A 23284-nucleotide genomic window follows, 5' to 3' on the forward strand; every position below is an offset into this window, starting at 1 on the left:
GCTTTTTGAGCCTTCATTTCTTACTCTTTGAAGTTGGGATTGCTGACCAGGGGCTTTAAATATCTGAAATTATGGAGCTAGAAATTCTATTTCTGGGTTGATATGAAGGTTGAACATTAAGTGAATCATTTAACTTTCTCAGTTTGACACCTATGAAATGGGAATTTGGCAAGAAAAATACTTCAGGTTCAGGAAAGTACTAAAAATCAGTGTCAACAGTGTCAGTGTAAAACATGCAAATCTCTGTTTCAGCCAATATATGTTTGCTGAGAACTTGTGAACCAGAAGGCTCTGGGCAGTAGAGAAAAAGCATATCAGAGGCAAACTTCAGTGGTAGTTAGGAGTTGCCTACTAATTGAATGAATGAGGCCCTTGGTCTCAATCTTTATGTATTACAAAATATATATCCTGATTCTCAACTGGATGATGTGTGCTTGCAGTGTGTGATTTGTATCTCTTTATTCTTCCTTCTCCCTAGTAAAATGATATGCATCTAAAAGAAATTTTAGTATGAGTTTTTGTTGATTAGGTTCTCATTTTTAAGAATTGTTCAGTATACCAGAATATTGAAGGGTAGTCTGAAAAGGAAGGAATCCTTTGGAATGAAGACCTTGAGAAGTCTGGTTCTTTTTTTAGTACAAGATTCTACCAGTATGAATGTGTTGGCTCTTAAAAATACTATTTACTGCTAACTTGGAATAAGCTGTGGGGGTAGTTTTATTGCCTTATAATGTAGGGAAAGATAAGGTTGGTATTCTTTTTGGCTACATGTATGTATTGTTGTTGTTTTAATTGTTCTTATTGCAGTGCAGGTTACTGGTTGAATTGCTGGTAGCCAGTGGTGTGATTCACTCTTGGCAATTATAGTTGGTAAAGCTCATCTGATACATCACAACTTTTGGTTGCTTCCTGGAAGCCTGTGAGATTCTTTTGCTTCTTTATCTTTTACTGTATGGTGGAAGAGATATTGGACATCTATATTCACAAAGTATAATTTTTCAGTAGTTTCTGGAATTGTCTGGTTATGGTAATACTTGTGGTAGTTTGGAGAACACTAAATTTCCTGCCCTATTCTAATGTATGTTAATTGCAACTTGAATTCAGGGGCGAGTGCCACTGAGCTGCATCCCCAGCCCTTTTTTGTATTTTCTTTCGAGACAGGGTCTCACTGAGTTGCTTAGTGCCTCACTGTTGCTGAGGATAGATTTGAACTTGCAAACCTCCTGTCTTGGCTTCCAGAGCTGTTGGGATTACAGATGTGTGCCACTGTTCCTGGCCCCAGAAGAGAATTTAAAAGTTTCTTTAACTTATATCTACTTTTGAGTTACCACTTATTTTTCCAATTTTGTGAAATCAAACCTTTCTTAGTATAAAGAGATATTTAAGTAAGCTCTCGATTATGCCAAAGCAATTCTAAACCAAAAAATGTCATGCTGAAGGCATCACATGCCTGACTTCAAATTATACTATAGAGCTATAGTAACAACAATTTCATGGTACTAGCGTAAAAGCAGACATATGGAACAGAATAGAAGAACAACTCACAAAGACAAACCCACTCAGATACAGTCATCTGAACCTTGATAGAGTTGCCAAAAACATACATTGGAAAAGACAGCCTTTTAAATAAATGGGGCTAAGAAAACTGATTATGCATATGTAGAGGAATGACAGTAGACCCTTATCTCTTACCCTGAACAAAATTAACTCCAAATGGATCAAAAACCTAAGAATTAGATTTAAAAAAAAAAAAAAAAAAAACTATGCAACTCCTAGAAAAAAAAGTAGGGTCAACACTCCAAAATATATGCACAGGCAATGACTTTCTCAATAGGACTCGTATAGCTTAGGAAATAAAGTCAATAGTTAATAAATAGAATGGGATCAAGTTAAAAAACAACAACAACAACAAAAACCTCTGCACAGGAAGGAAACATTTCACAATGTGAAGAGAGAAGAGAAGAAGCTAGATAAAGGAAGAAACTCTTTTCTAGCTACTCTTCTGATAGAGGATTAACATCTAGAATATATAAAGAACTAAAAAAACACCACCAGAAAAACAAATAACCCAATTACTAAATGGAGAAATGAACTAAACAGAAAATTCTCAAAAGCAGAGATACAAATGGTCAACAAATATATGGAAAAAAATATTCAACATTATGAGCAATTAGGGAAATGAAAATCAAAATTACATTGAGAATAGCAGTCATCAAGGATACAAACCATGGTAAGTACTGAAGAGGATGTGGAGAAAAAGGAACACTTTTGCACTATTGGTAGGTTTGTAAATTAGTAAAACCACTAAATAAATCAATATGGAGATTCCTTAGAAATCTAAGCATGTAACTGCCTTATGATCTAGATCTACCATCTTCAATGTTTATCCTAAAGAATTAAAATTATCACATTATAATGATACATGTATACCCATGTTTGTAGCAGCATAATTCACAATATATAAACTATGGAACCAGTCCAAGTGTTCACCCACAGATGAATAGATAAAGAAAATGTGGTGTATATATACACAATGGAGTTTTATTCAAAGATAAAGAAAAATGAATTGTCCTTTGTGGGAAAATGGGTGTAAGTTGAGACCATTTTGTCAAGTGAAATAAGCCTAACTCAGGAGCTTAAAGGTCTTATGTTTTCTCATATGTGGAAGCTAGAGAGGAAAAAGGAAGATTGGAAGAATCTCATGAAAATCAAAAGGAGATCTGTAGAGGATAGGAACCAGGGTGAAAGAGAAAGTGTGTAAAGGGGAAATACTAGGGAATGATATTGGTCAAATTATATTATTATATTGCATACATGTATGAATATGTAACAACAAATCCTACCTTATGAAAATCTATAATGCAATAATAAAAAATAGTGAAGAACAAAGGACTATTTGTACACTTTACTGCCTTTACACCTCATATTAGGACATAAACATGCTCTGAAATTCTAATTTTGTTAATGGTAACATAGTATGTTAATATACATTAATTTTACATGTGTCTCTATATAAAATAATAAGTTATGAATTTATAATTTATACAAAATAAGCAAAACATTAACCACATCTCTGCTATTGATGAATATTTGTATTTTTCCATTTTAATGATTATATATGATATTATGACTAACAAGTTTTTTTCAAATTTCCAGATATTTCTTTTAGAATGCTTTATGAAAAATATCTGAAAAAAATAATTAGATCAATCATTATGAAAACATAGTCTTGATGTAAATTTCCAGACAATTCTTTAAAATGTTTGTGCCGAATAATACAAATGCCAAAATAATATGAGCCAATCTTCCCACCTCCTAACACAGGAAATGTTGTTTTAAATATAGCATTTATTTTTAGTTGAATTGAAAAAAAATTTATGCATGAAATGTAAAAAAATTTTGAACCTCAGATGTTGCTTTGCAAAAGACAGAAGTCCTAGGAAGGACTTCTTCCAGAGTTTGAAAGAAAGAAACATTTAAAACTTTGAGGTAGAGATTTTTCAGCAGATGTAAGTTTGTTTCAAGAGAGTAAAATGTGCCTAACATTTTTACTTGAAATCACACCCATCACTGATCTCTAAAAGAAAAAAAAATTCTCCGTTAAAAAAAGTACTAATTTTTGCCAATTGAATAAATCAAAATGGAATTGATTTTACAATTTCTTAAAGTTGTGATTTTTTATATGAGCCATCTATATTCTTTTTCTCTTATTAACTGCCAATTCTTCTACTGACTGGAAATATTTATTACTATTGAGGAAAAAGTAAACCAAATATTTAACTAAAATGGGCTCTTTTAGACAACATGAAGGCTGCATAAAAAGGCAAAGGCATCTCATTGAAAGGGTGCAATGGAGAAGTGTGGTGGGAAAAATAAATATTTAGCACTCTTCACTATGAACCTGTCACATGGAGGAAATATTGGGTATATCCAGTCCCCCAAGAAAATAAAAGGATTGTGGTAAAAGTTGTGTTTAAAAGATGAACTATGTTTTATTTATCAATAATAGTTTAAAACTATCATGTAGCTTGGAAAACAAAGTGGCTTTGAAAATGTAGTATACATTAGACATTGGAGGCAGCCAGTGTTCCCTCATACCCATATGCCCATGAACTTGAACTCTAAAAAGGTATGTTGAATGGCCATAGAGTTAATGCTGTTAACACAGATCTTGTTATTTATCCTCATCAGTTCCTTAATTTATCGAACAAATCTGAGCATTCATGAAGTTCAATGTGCAGTTGCAAATATATATTGTTAGATTTGTCACTTTATCTCTGAGTCCAAGATTTGAAATAAAAAAATTAGAAATGCATAAAAGGAAATTTTCTAATGCTTTGTTTTATTCCATTATGTTCACTGAGCTACGTCCCCATCCCTTTTTATTTTTTATTTTGAGACAGAATCTCACCAAATTGCCTTGAGATCTTCTTGTATGTATGTACCACTGCTACTGGCCTTCCAGACTGTTCAAGTGAACAAAGCACATTTGTTTCTCATTAGACCAAAGCATAATATTTAAAAGGTTTGAAAAACAATCCTCCAAGTCATCCTTTGAGTTCAAAATACAAATGTTTTTATCATGGCCATGACAATTGCCCTATTTTTATCTTCATCTCTCTCCTTTGAATATGACTAAGCAAAATGTGTCCAAAGTCTTTATATAAGCCAATACATTTCTTAGTCAATGACTTTTTTACAATGAAAATTTCTTAATATAATACCTTCTGTACATGTAGCAATTTATTTATATATTTTAAAAAGTATCTGCTGTTTTTTGTTTTTACTTTATTTTATTTATTTATTTTTTCTGTGGTCCTGAAGAGTGAACCCAATATCTATCACATGGTAGGCAAGTGCTCTACCACAACACTAGCCCTGGAAATTTATATTTTTGAAGTGTATTGTATCATATGATTGTCTTATGAACCCCAATAAATGTTTTAGGCATTTTTTTTCTTATCCACCAGTCTTATGTTTCCTTCTCCATCAATGGATTATGCCTGTTTTTGCCCTTTCCCCATAGGGGCTGTTGGGCAGGCTGGAGATGGTTATATTTAGGCTTCCTCACCAGGGATTCTGGAGGGCTATGTTTTTAGTATGTAGCCAAGGTCATGAACATTGTGATACAGCTATTACTCAAGGTCATAATCACTTGCTTGTGAGTATAAACTCATTGATGTAATCTGTTGGAAATACATCTTCTTCGTCTGGCCTACCTATAAAAAAAGTCCTATGGAATGACTCAGGGGCCTGAAACTGAAAGCTGGGGGCTGGGTAGGAGCTGCTGCTACTTCCAAATAAAACATGAACACTATCCCAACTGCACGTGTCCTCTTCTTCCACCTGTTGAGATCCTGAATCTGTTTCCAGGGGTGAGCCTCAACCAGACAATTGGTATAGTCAGCGGGATTTTTAAGCAGGTGAAAGATATTTCAACTCTGGCAGATGGTGGAGGAGGGAATCTGTGGCTACAAACTAACCTGTGGCACTTGGCCACTATGATCCTATTGACATGGACTCCTGTGGAAAGTTGGGATATAATTGAGGGGTTCCTTTTGAGCATGGAGAAGGCTTTAAAAGCAATTAGTGCCCACCTATGAGATGATGTCGCATGAAAGGCAAGTGGAATGAATTGTTCTGATTGCCCTGTGATGAACATGCACCTGGTGGGACAGACTGTGAACTGAGTGGCAGAGTCCAGGAGCCAGCCTGCAGCCAAAGAGGAAGGTGGCAGCAGCAGTGCAGATGGGATGGAAAAACAGCCTAAGGAATCACATGCACGGCAACTGGGGCCATGGGATGACTGTTTCTTATAGCTCTGAGAGCAAAACCTGGTTCAACTTTGCAAGAAACTGCCAAAACAAGGGAGTTATACAAGATAAAGAAGAGGCCTTGGAAACTGGAGTGTGTTTGCTAAAAAGGGATCTCTATAACTTAAAGGCAGACTTTAAGTCCTCAGCCTTTTCCATAGTGCTGGTGGAATCAGAAGAGGAGGAAGAGCGGGGTCAATACCAGAACCTCCATCAACAGTAACGCAGAAAATGAAACAACAGCAGCCAATGATTACAGCCAGGTAGCCAAGTTCAGCACATTCTGCCCATCAAGTGAAGTTAGTGGACTTGGAAAAACAATTTATACAGAATCCAGGAGAACCCCTGGTCACTTAGTTTTTATGCCGGTAGGACTTAAGGATGAATATCATTATGTGTAATGCCCTAAAATGGAGAGGTCAGAAACCTTCCTTACATCAGAGGTTGCAAAACAGTCAATGCCATGGAGGTGTTTCGAGAGAGCCCAGGTATTCTAGGAACCAGAAGGCACGAACAAAGACCCAGTATGCTAGGATCCAACAGGGGCCAACAAAGAGTCCAGGTGTGCTATGAGCTGGTAGGAGCCCAGAGACTTCAGGAGGTGCTAAGACCTATTCCCTATGAAGATGAACCAGAAACAAGCCCATACCTTAGAGGTAAGGTAAGGCACATATACTGTCTAGTGCTTGTTACACTGATGACTCCAGCTGTGGACAACCACTTGTGTGGTCAGCAATAGCTGTGGAAACAAAACCCAAGACTGCCTGGTTTGATATTGGTTCAGGAAAAAATAGCCAGTGAGCTGAGCTACATACTATCTGGATGATGATAGGAAACGAGGTATCCCTCATAGTGATATGTATGACAGTTGTGCTATGTATCAGGGGCACGTTTTGTGGCAAAATCTCTGGGAGCTAGGCTACCAGGAATAGGTGACCATAGGGCATGTAGTTGGCCATGAACCCCTGCATAGCTCAGAGAATAATGAAGCAAATATTTTGGCTAGGTTGCTGTTGTTAGAGCAAGCACCTCCCAGCAGCTCGGCAGCTTGATTGAGCCACCACCTACAGCACAAAGGTGTGTAAACCATGTGGAATATAGTCAAACAATTGGATCTACCTTTAATGTGGAATGCCCTGATGGATGCCTTCCAAGTATGTGCGGTTTGTGCTCAGGAATAGTCATGCCCTCAATGCCTTGGAGCTGTAGATGACCAGGTAATTTATGGATGCATCCTCTTGACACAATGGCAGGATGACTATTTTGACTCTTTCCTGAGGTCAAAGGGGGCCATATTTGCCTTGATAGCAGCTGATATTGCTACAGGCTTGTTGTTTGCATGGCCCAGTGGTAAATTAAATCAGCATACTACAAATCATGCCCTGACAGAATTGAGGGTGTTTTTGGTAGATCCATCACGTTAGGGAGAAACCAAGGTACCCACTTCATAGGTCAGGATGTGCAGCAATGGGCAGCTCAGTTACAGATTTAATGGAAGCTGCACAACCCATACCATCCATTGGTTGTGGACATGAGAGAAAGATAAATGGCTTGATTAAGCAAGGACTTAAAACTCTAGTCAGCCCACCTTCTATGAAGGGTTGAACAATTTGTCTGTGGGCAGTTGTGTGATCTCTGAATGAACATCCTCAATGAGGGGGACCAGATCCTGTGGAGGTTTTGTTGCACAGCACAACACCCCCAGTACAGGTCCAGGTGACAACAGAGGATATTGTAGTTAAGCCTGGGTTTGAGAAACAAGGGATTTTTGTGTGTGTGTTCTCAATGGATTGAATTGGGGGCAAACTGTGGAGTAACATGGCTCTGGACAATAAAGTCTCTACAATTTCACTGGGTAGCTCTTTTGACCCCATGGGGAAAAATTTTAGAGGATGATCTCCTTAAGACACCATGAGTGACTATTGAATCCTCTCTCCCCTTGGGGACATGTACCTTGCCCGTTTCCTGCTGATGGAACACAGATTTTAAAGGGAACTTTTATGATTTCCCTTTTGACTAATTATGAGTTCCCCAGTACTTGAACACACAAAGCCTGCTGAAGTTCAGAACCAAGCTGTATGAGTGTGGTGTTGTTGCCCTGTGGTGTTGAAGCCACCACTGGTAGCCCTTGTGCTTCCTGGGGACTCAAAGCTGACAGGCATTCTCTTGGATGGATGTGAGTTACTGGTACTAGTGTTTGTGACTGCTTTGTCCATTGACATAAGTATGTTCTTGCTAACATCACTGTGAACTAGGCACATACCCAACCCCTGCCTGCTGGTTATGCCCCAAGGAACCTCTGAGCTTTGCTGTTGACCTACCTTGGACACCAAACTAAGTCCCTGGACAACTGGATGTGGCTGAGAAAGACTTTTATTGACACCTCAATATGGGATGAAATGAACAATGGTTTTTAGTAATCCTAGATGGTGGGGCTGGTCTTCAGCTTGTACTGTTGTTGTGGCCTATGGAGCAGGACTCTGTCCTCCTTGCTAAGACATCATTTGGAAGACCTCAACAGTGTAGATTGAACAGCAAGGAATCCTAAAGGGGTGGATTATAGGGCAGACGCAAGATGGCTATAGTTATGCTTTCATATCTAGGCTTTTGGAAGGCTCTGTTTTTAGTACGTTGCATATCCTGATTCAGCATATGTACTCAAGTTCATAAATAACTGCTTGTGAGCATGTGTTCACTTATGTAACCTGTTGGCAATATGCTTTCTCTGTCTGGCCCATATATAAAAAGGACTTATAGAATGGCTCATGGAGGTGAAAATCAGGGAATGGCTAGGGGCTGCTGATGTTGCTGAATAAAGCATGTCTATTCTCCCAACTGTGCCTTGAATCTCCTTCCACTGGCCAGGATCCTGAATCTGTTTCTTATGGATGATCCTCAGTCCAACAGGGGCCCACTGTGATAATTTTGAATACACACACACACACACACACACACACACACATATATATATATATATATATATATATATATGTATATATACATCTTTTATATGTTGAAGCACAAGTGTTTATGATATACTTGGACTTTATCTTGCTTGACACTGTGTAATTGTGGTATATTTTGTACTATGTGGCTCTAGTAAGTTGTTCTGATGATCATGTAGCATGCAGCTGCCATGTTTTATTTATCCAGGCATATAGTGAATGATTGTCTCTAATACCTCCATTTAAAATTTTTTACATACATAATCCCATTCATCACTTTTCATTAATTTCTCTGTAGGTATGAAATAGAAGTTGGAGTGCTGAGAATCACTTATATAAATACATTTGCCCAGAAATGCTAGGTTGTCTTCCAGAATGACTGTCCAGTTTATAGTTCCAGTATAGGTATGAGGACACCAGTTTTACCTGTCCCTTCACTAGCACTGGTACCTATCAGCTTCCTATTGGAATGAGTTTAAAGTGAGACCTCATTTTGCTTTGCCTTTCTTTGATTCATGATAAGGTTGGGTATGTCTTCATATAGTTGTAAAACACTTGAGTATCCCCTTTATAAGGTGCCTATTCAAAGCTTTAAAATATTGTGTTTTGATTATAATGGAAAAAAGTATGTTTTTGTTCATAGCCTATTTTTCAATTGGGTGAAGGTCCATTTGTTGATTTATAGAAGTTTATTGTATGGGTTAAGTATGGATGCTTCCTTTCTCTTCTATCTGATGACTTCATCAATGTTTACTTTGTTTTTACATATACTGATATATTCAGATTCGAATAAATGTGTGCATGCAAACTTTGTTTTTACCTTCCTCTATGATTCTTCCCACATAGTTTATATTCCAGTGGCTTGAATAGTATACCTTCATTCAGAATAAGGTGATGCCTCTTTGTTTTTATTTGCTGTTTAATCTATTTTTGTGAACTTTTGTTTTTCCATATAAATGTTAGAACATGGTGAATGAGGTTCTGTGGATAAAAGTTTATAAAATATAATTGTTAGTTGTGATGAATTTATTGTTTGGAGAAAACTGATATCTCCACAATATCAGAAACATGGTCTTCATTTATTTAGATATCAATTTATGTCCTTAAAATGTTTCTTAACATTTCTTAAAGATATTATGCACTCATTAAGTATGAATGATTTTGTAGACATGATTTCAATTCTATTTTATGATTGTATTGCTATGGTGAACATTGAACTGTCTTCCATTATATTTTTAGTTGGATGTTACGATTCTAAAGGAAATTTACTAATATTCTCATATTACACAGACACTAGTCACATATTCAAACATCTTTACTAGCTCTGAATCACTCTTGATTCCTCAGGTTATCTATACAATATCTGATCTGTAAATAAGGACTGTACTATGTGGGGGAGGAGCACTCACAGTAGACATATTTGTTTCTGGTCTTAATGGGAGTATATTTTAGTTTGCATTCATGTGAAAAAAAACAGCCAAGACAAGGATTTGGTAAAGGTAAATTTACTTGGGAGTTGATATTAGGAAAGTGCAGCAAAAGGGAGAAAGGCCAATACACATATAGGCTGATGAAGTTGCCTCTGTAGGCAAAAGGCTGGATACCTCTTCCAGCATGAAGGAGCACATCTCATAATTTCCTGTCTGAAAAGCATAATGCAGAGCATTTCTCCTTGACCCTAACTCTGTTTGTAACAGGTTCTCATGGGATATTAACCTTGGTCTTTCCCACGACACTTGCACACAAGCTGAGCTTCTTGCAACTTGGAAACAGGTCTAAGAGCAGGCCTATGTGGAGAGAGGTGTGGTGCAGGCTGGAGGAGGGATGCTGTTGGAAAGAGCTCAGCTCACATGGAACTGCCCACCACAGCTGCAATCCAAAGTGGACATGCACAGAGGAGGTGTACAGCACCAACAGCACCCACTTCATCCTACCCATACAGATCCACTCATAATCACCTTCACTGTATTCTGCGCAGCTTGAGGAAGAGGCCTGTTGTACTCTCAAGAAAACACAATATGGGAAGGTCAGTGGAACTAGCAGGTCTCCATTGCTGCTGCTTCTCACAGGCTACATGCACAAATTTTTTACTTCTCTCTTCCATCATTCTTTCTAGAACCTCCTCATTCTTGGTCATTACTTCAGCTATACTAAGCTGCTTTCTGGCCAACAGGCCAGCTCTTGTAGGATCCATTGACAGCCTCCATCACTCTCTGCTTAGTTCTCTTCTAAAGCCCTTTAAACATGCACTGGAATAGGCAAAAGTCAGCTAATAAATCAGTATTGTTACTTTTAAGGATATATAAATGCAATGGATCTTAATAAACTTTATATCTAAGGTACATAAAGATGGCTTCAAAGGCAAGGATAGTGGTATACACATTTCCTCTTTAACATCTCTCCAAATTATCTACTTTTTCTTCCCTTTCTTCAATTCTCCACAACATATCAAGGACTTTTATATAGTAGCATTATTATTACAGTCTTGTTGGCACCCCAAGAAGAGTAGCTGGAATATAAATATTAACTGACACTTTATTTATTCCTGTGCATCCCTTTATTTTAAATGCAATTAATCAGTCTCCTCCATTATAGTTCTGACATCCAAGGAAATAAAAGCAAATTACATGAGAGTACATACATGTTTTAAGTAAATTTCTATAAACTTTTTTCCAACTTATGGAAAACCAACATACTTTAAATATTCCACAATTTAAAAGTGGATAAGATGATAAGTTTTATTAAGTGTTCTTTATCACAAAAATATGCAAAAGGTGATTATAATGCCAAAGGATAAATAAACTAGGGTTTATTTTAATTATGTGTAACCTCAAAAGAATATATTGATAATTTTTGCTATTTTTAAGTCTTTCAGGTATACGTTGTACAAAAAGTTTGGACATTTATTTCTGTTTATGTAATGAAATGTACATGTAGGGAAATGTAAGGGATAGTTACAGAAAAGACAGTAACTCTTCCAAAAATAAGAAATATTCTTTGAAATTTATATTTATATAATAACAGATAAAGAAGATATTATGATATGATGCATAATGAATTGTTGTAAAAATAAATAAATGTTACTTAAAGTTTAAAGATAAAAATCTAAAGCTATGTCCTTAGGCTGACATTGCAGCAATATGGCAATATACTGCAAAATATACTGGTGGCTAAATGAAGTTCCAAGATAACCACATCACTGGGGTCTGTATCTGGTGGTCTCCCTTACCCCTTAATTCCTGGAAATATTTTTATAAAAAGAGGATCTAGGTGTGATGTGAAGTCTTGAATCAGATCCCAGAACAATAAAAGAACTAGTAAAAATGTGGTAGAATCTGAGGTGGACTGATGGAGCTTGGTACATTAAATATTAGCATAAAAGGAATCTGGGCAAAGGGCACATGGAAAGTTGCCACACTGTCTTTGCAACTTTTCTATTAAAAATTATTTAAAATTAAAAGTCTATTAAATGTTGAAGAGGCATTTCTATATATAAGTGACAAATTCTCTGAAAGAGAAACTAGGAGAACAACCCCATTTATAAGGGCCTCAATATATATATATATATATATATATATATATATATATATATATGCACACATACAACACACACACACACACACACTTGGGAATCAACTTAATGAAAAAGGTGAAAGACCTCTACAATGAAATTTACAGAATGCTAAAGAAAAAATTAAATAAGACCCTAGAAGATGAAAAGATCCCCCTTGTTATTGGATAGGCAGAATTAATATTGTCCAAATAACTATACTACCAAAAGCATTATAAAGATTTAATGAAATTCAAAACCCCAATGGCATTTCTCATAAAAATAGAAAAACCAGTCATGAAATTCATCTGTAAAAATAAGAGACCCATAATAGCTAAATAAATCCTTAGCAAGAAGAGTGAACCAGGTGGCTTCACCTCATGATATTAGACCTTAAACTATACTACAGAGCAATAATAAAGAAAGAAGCATGGTATTGACACCAAAATAGACTTGTAGACTAATGGTACAGAATAGAGGACCCAGAGACAAACCCACACAAATACAGTTATCTCATATTAGACAAAGATACCAAAACAATGAGTTGGAGAAAGGATAGCCTCTTCAACAAATGGTGCTGGGAAAACTGGAAATCCAGATGCAACAAAATGAAATTAAGTCCCTATCTATCACCATGCACAAAACTCAAAGTGGATCAAGGACATGGGAATTAAACCAGAGACACTGCACCTAATGAAAAAAAAGTAGACCCAAATTTTTATCATTTCAGATTAGGCCCCAACTTTCCTAATAAGACTCCTATAGTGCTAGAAACAAAATCAAAAATCAATAAATGAGATGGATTCAAACTGAAAACCTTCTTCTCAGCAAAAGAAACAATCAGTGAGGTGAATAAAAAGCATACAGAATGGGAGTGAATTTTTATCACACACACATCAGATAGAGCATCAATCTCTAGGATATGTAAAGAACTAAGAAATCTTAACACCAATAAACCAATTAATAAATGGACCAAGGACCTGAACAAACACTTCTCAGAAGAAGATATATAATCAATCAACAAACATATGAAAAAATGTTCAATATCTCTAACAATTAGAGAAATGCAAATCAAAACCACTCTAAGATTTCATCTCACTCCAGTCAGAATGGCAGCTATTAAGAACACAAACAACAATAAGTGTTGGTGAGAATGTGGGGAAAAAGGAACACTTATACATTTCTGGTGGAACTGCAAAGTGGTTAAGCCAATATGGAAAGCAGTATGGAGATTTTTTGGAAAACTGGGAATGGAACTACCATTTGACCTAAGCTATCCCTCTTCTTGGTCTATACCCAAAGAACTTATAAAGAGTATGCTACAGGGACACAGTCACATCAATGTTTATAGCAGCACGATTCACAGTAGCTAAATTGTGGAACCAACATAGATGCCCTTCAGTAGATGAATGGATAAAGAAACTGTGGTATATATACACAATGGAATATTACTCAGCATTAAAAGAGAATAAAATCATGGCATTTTCAGGTAAATAGATGGAGTTGGAGAATATTATGCTAAGTGAAGTAAGCCAATTCCCAAAACCCAAATGCCGAATGTTTTTTTCTGATATGAGGATGCTGATCCATAATTGAGATGGGGGACGGGGAAGCATGGGAGGGATAGAGAAACTTTAGATAGGGCAAAGGGAAAGGAGGAGAAGAAAGGGGGTTGGGAGGTAGGAAATATCCTGGAATGAGATGGACATCATTACCCTCAGTATATGTATAAAGACACGAATGATGTGACTCTACTTTGTGTACAACCAGAGACATGAAAAATTGTGTTCTATATGTGTACTATAAATTGAAATGCATTCTGCTGTCATATATAACAAATTAGAATAAATAAATAAATTTTAAAAAGTTTAAGTGGGTCTTAAGCATGTACCTGTGCACCAAAGAGTGAAAACCTGAGATGTAGTGATGTTTTGGTAACAAAAACAGAGATGAATACCCAAGTGACCATTCAAAACAACAATGGAGAGAGAAAGAATAGTGATGGGGAGGGAAATGCAGAGTTCCAGTGCACTGGTAATGTTCCACTTCTTGACCTAGGTTAGTGGGTGCACACGTATCCTAAAATATGAGAATTCACTGAACAGTTGTACTGGTAAATACTTCCCTGTTACAGATAAATGAACACTGCAGAGAATATATGGAAATAAATGAAGCATCCAAGTAGTGAAATATCTTATGCAAGGACAGATATAGCAGGTAATGACCAATAAATTTAAGGCTTTCAAAGCTAAAAGGATCAAGGAATGGCCAAATCTAGCCTTGGGAAGTTCTTGCAGGAGACTTTACAGATATTGCTATGGTAGGACATGCTATAATTTTCTATCAGCATGGATCTTTTTTATTCAAGAAATATCAGCAGAGAAAGTATTTGAAATTTTTTACTTCCAAAACAACATTAACACATTTGTTATTTATTGAAGAATGGCAGATCAAAGATATATAGACTATTACAACTGGAGGGCTACTGGCCTACTCATTTTGAACATGAGGAAACTGATACCAGAGATATTAGCAACTTGTCAAGAACTTCTAGAGTTAAATCCTCCTTTTCCCCCCCTTAGTTCAATAAATTATCCAGCATTTTTTCCTAATGATTGCTGTCTGATGAGATAAATTAAAATGCAATATGTAATATTATTGGATTTTGGCTTGGGTTATTTGATGTTTAATTCAATTTGTTGCCCTGTATTTTTATATTAAAAATAATTGTTGCTTATGTCAAGAGCTTTGTAATGTTTTGAACAACCAATAAAAAAAAGAAAAATAAATAATTGTTGCTGATTTATAGTGTAATGGAAATGAACAGAAAATAACAAGATATTCTCATTAGATACTTAAATCAAGGTCCTTTTTAAATGTGGATCTAATTCATAGAAAATTGAAGCAGAAATTAAAATTGGTGTTTTAAGAAATAAAAATTTTAGGTATGCAATTGTGAGAAAAATAATCATCAGAGAAGCCAAAGCCACGTGATTCTTCCATAACCCCCAGGGTGAGAGATCGATGTCCTGTATCATCAAGAATTCATCACCAGAACACCTGAAATCAAATGCAGAAAGCACATAACTTCATTCCTAGCATCAGTGAAATTTTAGTCAATATATTGCTATTCCTTAAAAAAAATCTATAGGTTAACAAAATTCAACAATTATCCCTTTATACACAATAGCTATAGCTACTAGTCATTGAATACTTAGAATTTAGCTTGATACTATGCTAAGCAACTTGCACCTAATATCTTACTTAATAATTAGAATAAAATAATTAGAATAAGATAAATAGAAGGGGTATAGATATCATACTCATTTAAAAGAGGAAGGGAAGTTGGCTTAATGAACTTGGCCAAGTATACAGTCACACTATGAACCAAATTTCTACTTGTTTAAATTCATTTATTTCCAAGTCTGTAATACTATCCTCTCCAAGAACAGAAATGTTTATAAAGTGATCTTTCACTTACTCCTGATGAGGAAAACTGTAGCCTAAATGGTGATGCCTATGCCCCTTCCTTAGATGATCAAAGTTCCTTGTAGTTCTGCTTACCCTCAAGATAACCCTCCTAAAAACAGGCTAAGAATTCTAAAACCAGGAACAGAGGGAAGCAAGGGCTTCCAGCCAGAGTCATGTCTGTCGGCTCTCACTCCAACACTGTGATGAGTATTGCAGATACTCAGCCACAGGATATTACCTGCAGGCCCAGGAAACAGACTTAGACCTTAAAAGCCAGCTGGAACAGAGCAGGATGGAGCATAGAGGTGCTTCTTCCACAGGTGGAAAAGCACCTGGTACTAAAACACATGCTGCAGCCTCAGTGGTGGCCTGCTGCCATTCTTGTGCATTTGATATTTAGCAGTTCTTTAAATAGCCATGGCCTCTGCTGTAAGAGGAGCCGCTTCTTTCTTCTTGTGAGAAGGAGCCCTAGGTGAGCATGAAGCCTGTGATGGCTCCTCCTTATCTAGTCCCACACTTCCAACCACTGCATCCTGCCCAGCAGTCTGGTGGTCACTCTGTGCTACAAACATGACACACCTAGATCAAAACAAGGAGAGGAGGCCCAGTATATAAAACCTGTCCTCCTGGAGGTATTTATGGTTGGTAATTCAAAATAGAAATTTTTCATATTACTAAGAACTCCCAAAAGGGATTTAGGATACCAGCATTCTCTTTTCTCTCATTATTTTTGTATCAATTTCAAATGATTAAGTAAAATATTAAAAATATAATACAAGGACTTCTAAGTTTATTAAAACCTGTATTTCTGTTTTAAGGACATGATGTAAAAATGAGATTTCTTTCTCCAGTTGCTGAAATATGTGTTTTCACTAAAGAACATAAACACAGATAGGGAGAATTCCAAGTCAGTCATACACAACACCATGTGAGCAGAGGGAAACACTAGATCCAGATCCTAATGTTATTCCCTTTATGCTACTGCTGCCTGTTAGCTCCTACTATGGTCCATGGTCTGGGCTGACAGCACAAAATCCATAAATCAAGACTATAAGCTTTGCTAAACTATTAAAGCAGCCTGTTTTAAATTCAAATGTTCTGAAAAGTGAAAACTCAAAATCACTCAAAAACTCAAACATTAATCTTTCAAAAGGCCCCAATGAACATTTCTCCACATTGAAAACAATTTGATTATAGCAGAATATAAGTACTACATACTCACATGCATCAGTGCATAATGACTCACTTTATGAGTGAGAAAATGTAGGCTTAGAAAGGTTTGTTGTCCCTAAAAAGACTTGTACCACCTCTAACACCATAGGACCCCCTATACCTCATCTCAGTGATAAGGAAACCCCTTATAACATTGTATACAACTTACATTACATAGTTGGAACATATACGGCCAGGTGTTGTACTGAGTGCTGAACAGAAGTATTGTCCCAAAAATTCATTATGCAGCAAAGCCTATGTGAAACAAAGAGTAAGGCAAGGTGGTTTTAAATTTCAAAAAATTTCCAAAGAATTATCACAATTAAGTCCTCAAGTTTAATCCTTAATGGTATTTTCAAAGGCATACCAAGTTGCATATTCATAGTGTACCACAGCGAAGTAACTAAAGTTATTGCCCCTGGAAATCAAGAGGCCTAAGGTTGGGATATTGCTTCCAATTGGCCAAGAAGGGAGACCTCTTGCTGGAATCCCATAGCGATTTCCTTCTTCTTTCCTTAATTGTATAACCCTATAAGCTTTATAACCAAAATGATAGAGTATTGCTCAATGAATAATACTGATTTATGGCAATGATGATTTCTTGTTTTCATCAAAATCACTTATAGGAGTTAGAACCTGGTTACACTGCATTAAGAAACAGCATTCTTTGGAGTTGATTCCTTTGCTAGAGCTATAGGGCTAGGAGTATTATTTAGCCTCTGCTTCTCTTATAATTTCCCTTTAATCATAAGCTAAATATCCCAGTCTCCTATCCCTTTATTTATTTCCTCATTGAACTGAAACATAATGTTTTCATCAATCTTTCTGCTTTACTATGAGATTTATTCTCCCCACCCTTCTCTGCCCTCAAACCACAGAGTGACTAAAGAAAACCAGGAATGAGTTCCTGACATTATGCTTAAAAAAGGCTATTAGGAAATCCTCATCCATTGCTCCTGAAAGGAAATTATGGATGGAAGGTATTCATAGGTCATGGCAGGGGAAACAGATGGGTAGGTTTTATTTGCATTGTTCCCACCTTGGGGACCCACTCACAATGACAGTCAAGGACACCTTACCGTTAGGCCATAATAAGGAATGCTGAAGTAATGAATCCAGGAGAGCTGAGGAGTCATGTTTTCAAAATATAACGACAGACCCCAAAAAATCTACAAAAATAAAAATCATGGGTTAGAACTGGTCCAGGAATTTCATGAGAAATTCTAGGGAAGATAGGCTCTAAGAACCCTACAACCTTCTAAACATTTCCTCTAGGAACAACTCTTGAAATACTTTGCACTTGCCCTAAACATTAGTCTTCCTTTGCATGTGTAAATTTCTGCATGGCTAAGGCTGCTTATGGTTTTAAGTTAAGGAAAATAGAGTATAATCTATATTATATATTCTACTTACTTGGAAGATCCTTAATTGTCAATACTCTGTCAAGAACATTCTCTGTACTCCTACATAATGGAAGATTAAGAAGTACACTTGTCTCTTGGTGTCCAAAGGAGACTGGTGCCAGGACCCACACAGAGAAACCCAAATCTGCAGATGTTCAAATCCCTTTATTTCAAAATAGCATCACATTTTAAAAATATGGAACCCAAAGTAAATCCTTTATGCTTTATGAACATATTTTATATTTTAAATCATCTCCATGATTCTTATAATACCAAATACCATATAAATGCTACATATGTAGCTTATACCATATGCATGTAACCATGTATATGTTATAGTTTAGGGAATAATTACTAAAAGCTATTATTCATATTCAGTAGAGACATAATTCTTGTTTTGTATGTTTTTCATCTGTGGTTGGTTGAATCTTCCAATGCAGAACTCACAGACACAATGAGCTGACTCCTGACTATTCTTATTATACCCATTACCATGTTTCCCGCCCCCCCCCCAATAATCCCCCCAAACTAGGAATAGATAGAGGGACATTCCTGAGCATTACGTATTTCTCTCTACTTCCAAACAGCAACAAGACTTGTTGTTTACAAGAGTTTGTATTTTGTATCCATGATGTTAAGAATTTGTGTTTCAGAATGCAGGCTTCAGGTTTCCCAAAGCCTAGAACTGATAAATGGCCTAAGGTGGTATAGTAGACGAAAATGTGGTAAATCCCCCCATTTAAAGCTATGAGTAAGCGGTATTGCAATGCTGACTCAGGAAGAAATGCTGGAGATGAATGAGAGGCAGCTAAGAGACCCACACAACACATGAGCCAACTGAAGCAAGGGAGGTTAGAATATGCACAGCAATAACAGAGCTGCATTGTGCCTACATATGCCACCCTTGACCTTTCTCTGGGTGAAAAGCAATTTTTGCATTTTTAAATTTCTACATAGAAACCTTTAAATAACAATCATATATCAAATAAATCAAACAAACATCTTTATTTATTGAAGGACATTTTCTTTATAGCAGATGAAATATAAATATCACTTTCTCAATGGTATACATTGGTAGATTTGAAATTCAGAAAGCGAAGAACTAAACTTTGGCAAGAGTATGTGCAAGCTAAGCCTGAATGATTATGTCAAACCCTGACGTTATGGATAACTATATGGATAACCACAATAATAAAAAATGTGTTTAAAGTATATGTGCTACATATGTGTCACTGAAAGACATCTCTTCCTATTGTAGGCTGAACGTGTTTGTTTAGCTGATATTGTAAGGGGGGAAACTGAGGTAATAGGTTCTGTTTATCTATTGATTCATTTATGTGAGTACAAATTTTAGGAGCATGAAAGATTAAGACTTAATAACCATGATTTTGAAAAGATGAAACAGAAATACATGGTTATAAGAGATTTTCAGGAAAGCAGACAAGAGCTACTACTATGGACTTTATACTTTTCCAGTAATTTTAAAACATTATCAAAATGCAAGAGGTGTCCATCTAGACTCCCTGTTATAAAGATGTCCAAGCTAGACCCACAGATATAGGAAATATCCAAGCTAGACCCCTGTTACACTTCTCATGAAACCTTCACATTGGAGAGTAATGAATCCAACACCAAACCTCCTTGCTGGTAAAACAGCTGGCAGTTCTCTAGCACCAGCATGAAAGGCAGGCAGAGAGCCTGGTGACTTTTGTGAGGGAATCAGCCAATTATTCTGGTTTTGGAAGTTCCAATTTATCAAGGGCTTCATAATATGTCAGAAAGAAATCTCTTTTAAAATTACATTAGTGAGGACATGGTGCTTAAGTAACTACATTATAAACTAACAAAAAAAATGGATCATATTTCAGTCTGTGACCTCCTAAAAGCCTCAAAATCACAAACACAGAATACTGCAGCTGGCTTACGTGACAAGAAGGTACAAGCATAAGCAAGGGGAAAAAATGTGTCCCAGAGAAGAACAGTACACACTCACCATCATAAATATGAAATAGATGTCTGCAATACGTGTTGCTGTAGTTGTGTCACTATTACCTGCACCTATGGCCAGTGCCAAGGAAATGGATGAAAAAGCCACCATCATGAGGGTAAAGGACATGATGAAGAAAGCCTCCACCGCTGGTTTTAGTCCTTAAAAAGAAAGGAAGGTATCGGTTCTGTGTAACTCATGGTATATTGGGGGCTATTTTTTTTGTGCCAATAGCACTACAGTATTCTGAGAAATGAAGAAGAGAACACAAATCTCATCCACTATGCAACTATTCTGGGTCACAAATTTCATTGTGTCCCTTCATGTTACCGAGGGGAGGTGTCTCCATAAGCTAAGGCCCTTAGAATAATTGCCACATGGTTCTGTGATTGAAAATGGGGCTGTGAAGTTTCTTAAGCTAATTTATAATTATCATGACTAATGATCTGTGTGATATGGTCTGAAGATTTCAAACAGTTACAAGAACACTGATCAGGAGTCTATTGTTCTAGATTCCATACCTAATCTTATGACATACTTCTTATTAGTAAAATGAAAAATTTAAGCTCTATTACTGGTTCTCCTTTAGTGTGTTGTCAAAGAAAGTATATTCCGGTGTGTGTATATGTATGTGTGAGTGTGTGTATTTGTGTGTGTGTGTATGAAACAGTGAAACATATAGAAATGAGAATTCAATGAAGCCAGAGCATAATGCACAAATTATTCTGTCTACTTCAACAAATGAGTACTTTTATTACATCAATAAATCCCAAATCACCATCTTAGAGAAGGGGACAGGGGGAGAATATATATGTACACTCTTTTTTATCTCTCTCTACATATCTCTGCAGATATTAGAGATATTATCTGCTTATGTATATTTTATTTCTATATAGAGATACATAAGTAGGATATAGAGAAAAAATATAGATAGGCATTAAATATCCCAGCTCCTATAGCGCAGTCTTAAATAGTACTACAAATGTTTTCCGTGTTTGAGTATGACACATGGCATCCCTCAGAAAAATATAATTTTGTAAATACATTTTAACGTTTACTTGGGCAAAAGTCTATTCTAGAGAATATACAATAGATACATGATTCCTCCCTTATATCTTGTAAAATAATTTTTGGAATAAAAAATATGTTTGCAAATAGAACTTAAATTTTTTTACATATCCAACTAAAGACACATCCTATTTGTCTTGTTACTTACCCATCATGAGGTAAAGTATACAAGTAAATATAAAACTTGGCAAGAACCTCCTGGATAGTAAATCAAATAATATATTTCCAAAGAAATAAGATGACACCTTGTAGTATCCACTGATGAGCTCGTGTCTGCAGAACAAAAACACACACCACACATCCCAATTAGTCCAAGAAGACACAGTCCAGATGAGATGCTGCTGTGCAGACTCCTGCTGCCACCAGGTCTAACTCTATAGCTGCCCATAGGCTCCAGGATGACCCTCTACACCCTTCTCCACCTCAGGTGCAGCTTCCCTGGAGCATCACCCCATGAGACTCTTGCTGTGACCCTCTCTTGCTGTCGCCCACTCTGGCCCCACCTTACCTCTCCAGGGTCACACAATCTGTGTCCCCTCACTCTCCTCAGAGACTCTACTTCTCCTCTGAGGTTGCCTCAGCCTGAATAGCAGCACTTTAGGGGACAATCTCAGGGGTAACTGTTGTTTTTCCTTTTCCCCATTTCTGAGTGGGAAGATGCTGACATTGTTATTTTCCAAGGCCTCCAAGCAGCTTGATATCACTAAATTTGTTTATTTCTACTCTCATGTTAAAAAAAGAAATATACTTCTTCCTTCAGTGCTCATGCCTCCAATGTGCACCACTGTCAGCAATCAAATCCCCTCTTCCTGGCACCTTTCTCCCCAAATTCCAAACTCTTTCACCACAATCTTCACTCCTTCCCTCTCTGATGATTCCTGTCCTGGGAATGTAGGCATGGACAAATCTCCTCCATCTTGGAAAAATACAGGGGTAGAACCACCCTGCTCTTTCCTGTAAGGCTGCCCTCTGGCTCTCTCCAGTCTATGATTCACCCAGGGCTGTTCTTGGCACATACTTTGTCAACTTCATACCCTGTTTCCAAATTGCTGCTTAAGCCACCAATTAATCTCTACCAAATCTCTTGAAAATTTCTTTGAGAGAGTCATTGTGGCCTATTATTTTCTAAAAACAAAAGATATTTCTCAGCCCCTTTATTCCTCTCCACAGAATTGGTATGTGCTGCCATACCCTCCATAAAATTTCACTTTTCTTTGTAACAGGCCCTATACACTCTTTTGATTTTTCCACCCCAATCAAGATTTTGCTTTTTCTCAATTAATACTGGTAATCTTTATCTATACTTCAAAAGCTTGTGTTGTACATGATAAAGATATGCAATTTAAAACGAAAAGAATACAAAGAAAAAGAAAAGAAAAATACCAGTAATCTCAAAAATCACATTTCAGTTCCAATTCTGGGTTTGAACATTTTCCCCCAGCCAGCAATGCCCCTTACCAGAACAGAGACCAACTCACAGAAAGAGCTGATTCTGGTTCACAAAGAGTTCCATCACCGACACGCTGCTGAGACACTGGTGGACCATCAGGAAGAAGAGCACCCCTGCTCTGCCAGGACAGAATGGGAACAAAAGCTCCTCAGTCAACTCAGTGCTCTTAGGTTGGTTTCTTCCCACAGAACTCCTCCCAGAAATAATGTGACATCAAATACAATTTAAAAACAAACATAGCTCTTTAGGTTTCAATGGACAGGAAAGTGTGACCTGCCTCTAGTTGCTCCCCCAACTCTGTGTCTCAGTGGTGCCTCTGTGACTCCACACTATGCACATATTAAAATACCAGTTTTTGGTTGCTGTGCATGGACTTGTGCTCCCT

The 23284-nt window shown here is 36.8% G+C and overlaps 1 protein-coding gene across 1 annotated transcript in view; it reads right to left on the reverse strand.

Moving 5' to 3' along the window:
* Window positions 1-16186: 16186 nt before the first annotated feature.
* Window positions 16187-23284, reverse strand: part of LOC143405697 (broad substrate specificity ATP-binding cassette transporter ABCG2-like) — a 37757-nt gene continuing 30659 nt past the window's right edge. The window contains exons 9-14 of the mRNA XM_076864050.2: window positions 22928-23017; window positions 21598-21722; window positions 20388-20542; window positions 18071-18160; window positions 17161-17246; window positions 16187-16358 (exon numbers count right to left, since the gene is read on the reverse strand). Of these exons, the coding sequence (XP_076720165.2) occupies window positions 16187-16358; window positions 17161-17246; window positions 18071-18160; window positions 20388-20542; window positions 21598-21722; window positions 22928-23017 (718 nt within the window). The remainder of the gene's footprint in view (window positions 16359-17160; window positions 17247-18070; window positions 18161-20387; window positions 20543-21597; window positions 21723-22927; window positions 23018-23284) is intronic.

Source organism: Callospermophilus lateralis, chromosome 8 (assembly GCF_048772815.1).
Source record: "Callospermophilus lateralis isolate mCalLat2 chromosome 8, mCalLat2.hap1, whole genome shotgun sequence".
Taxonomy (NCBI): domain Eukaryota; kingdom Metazoa; phylum Chordata; class Mammalia; order Rodentia; family Sciuridae; genus Callospermophilus; species Callospermophilus lateralis.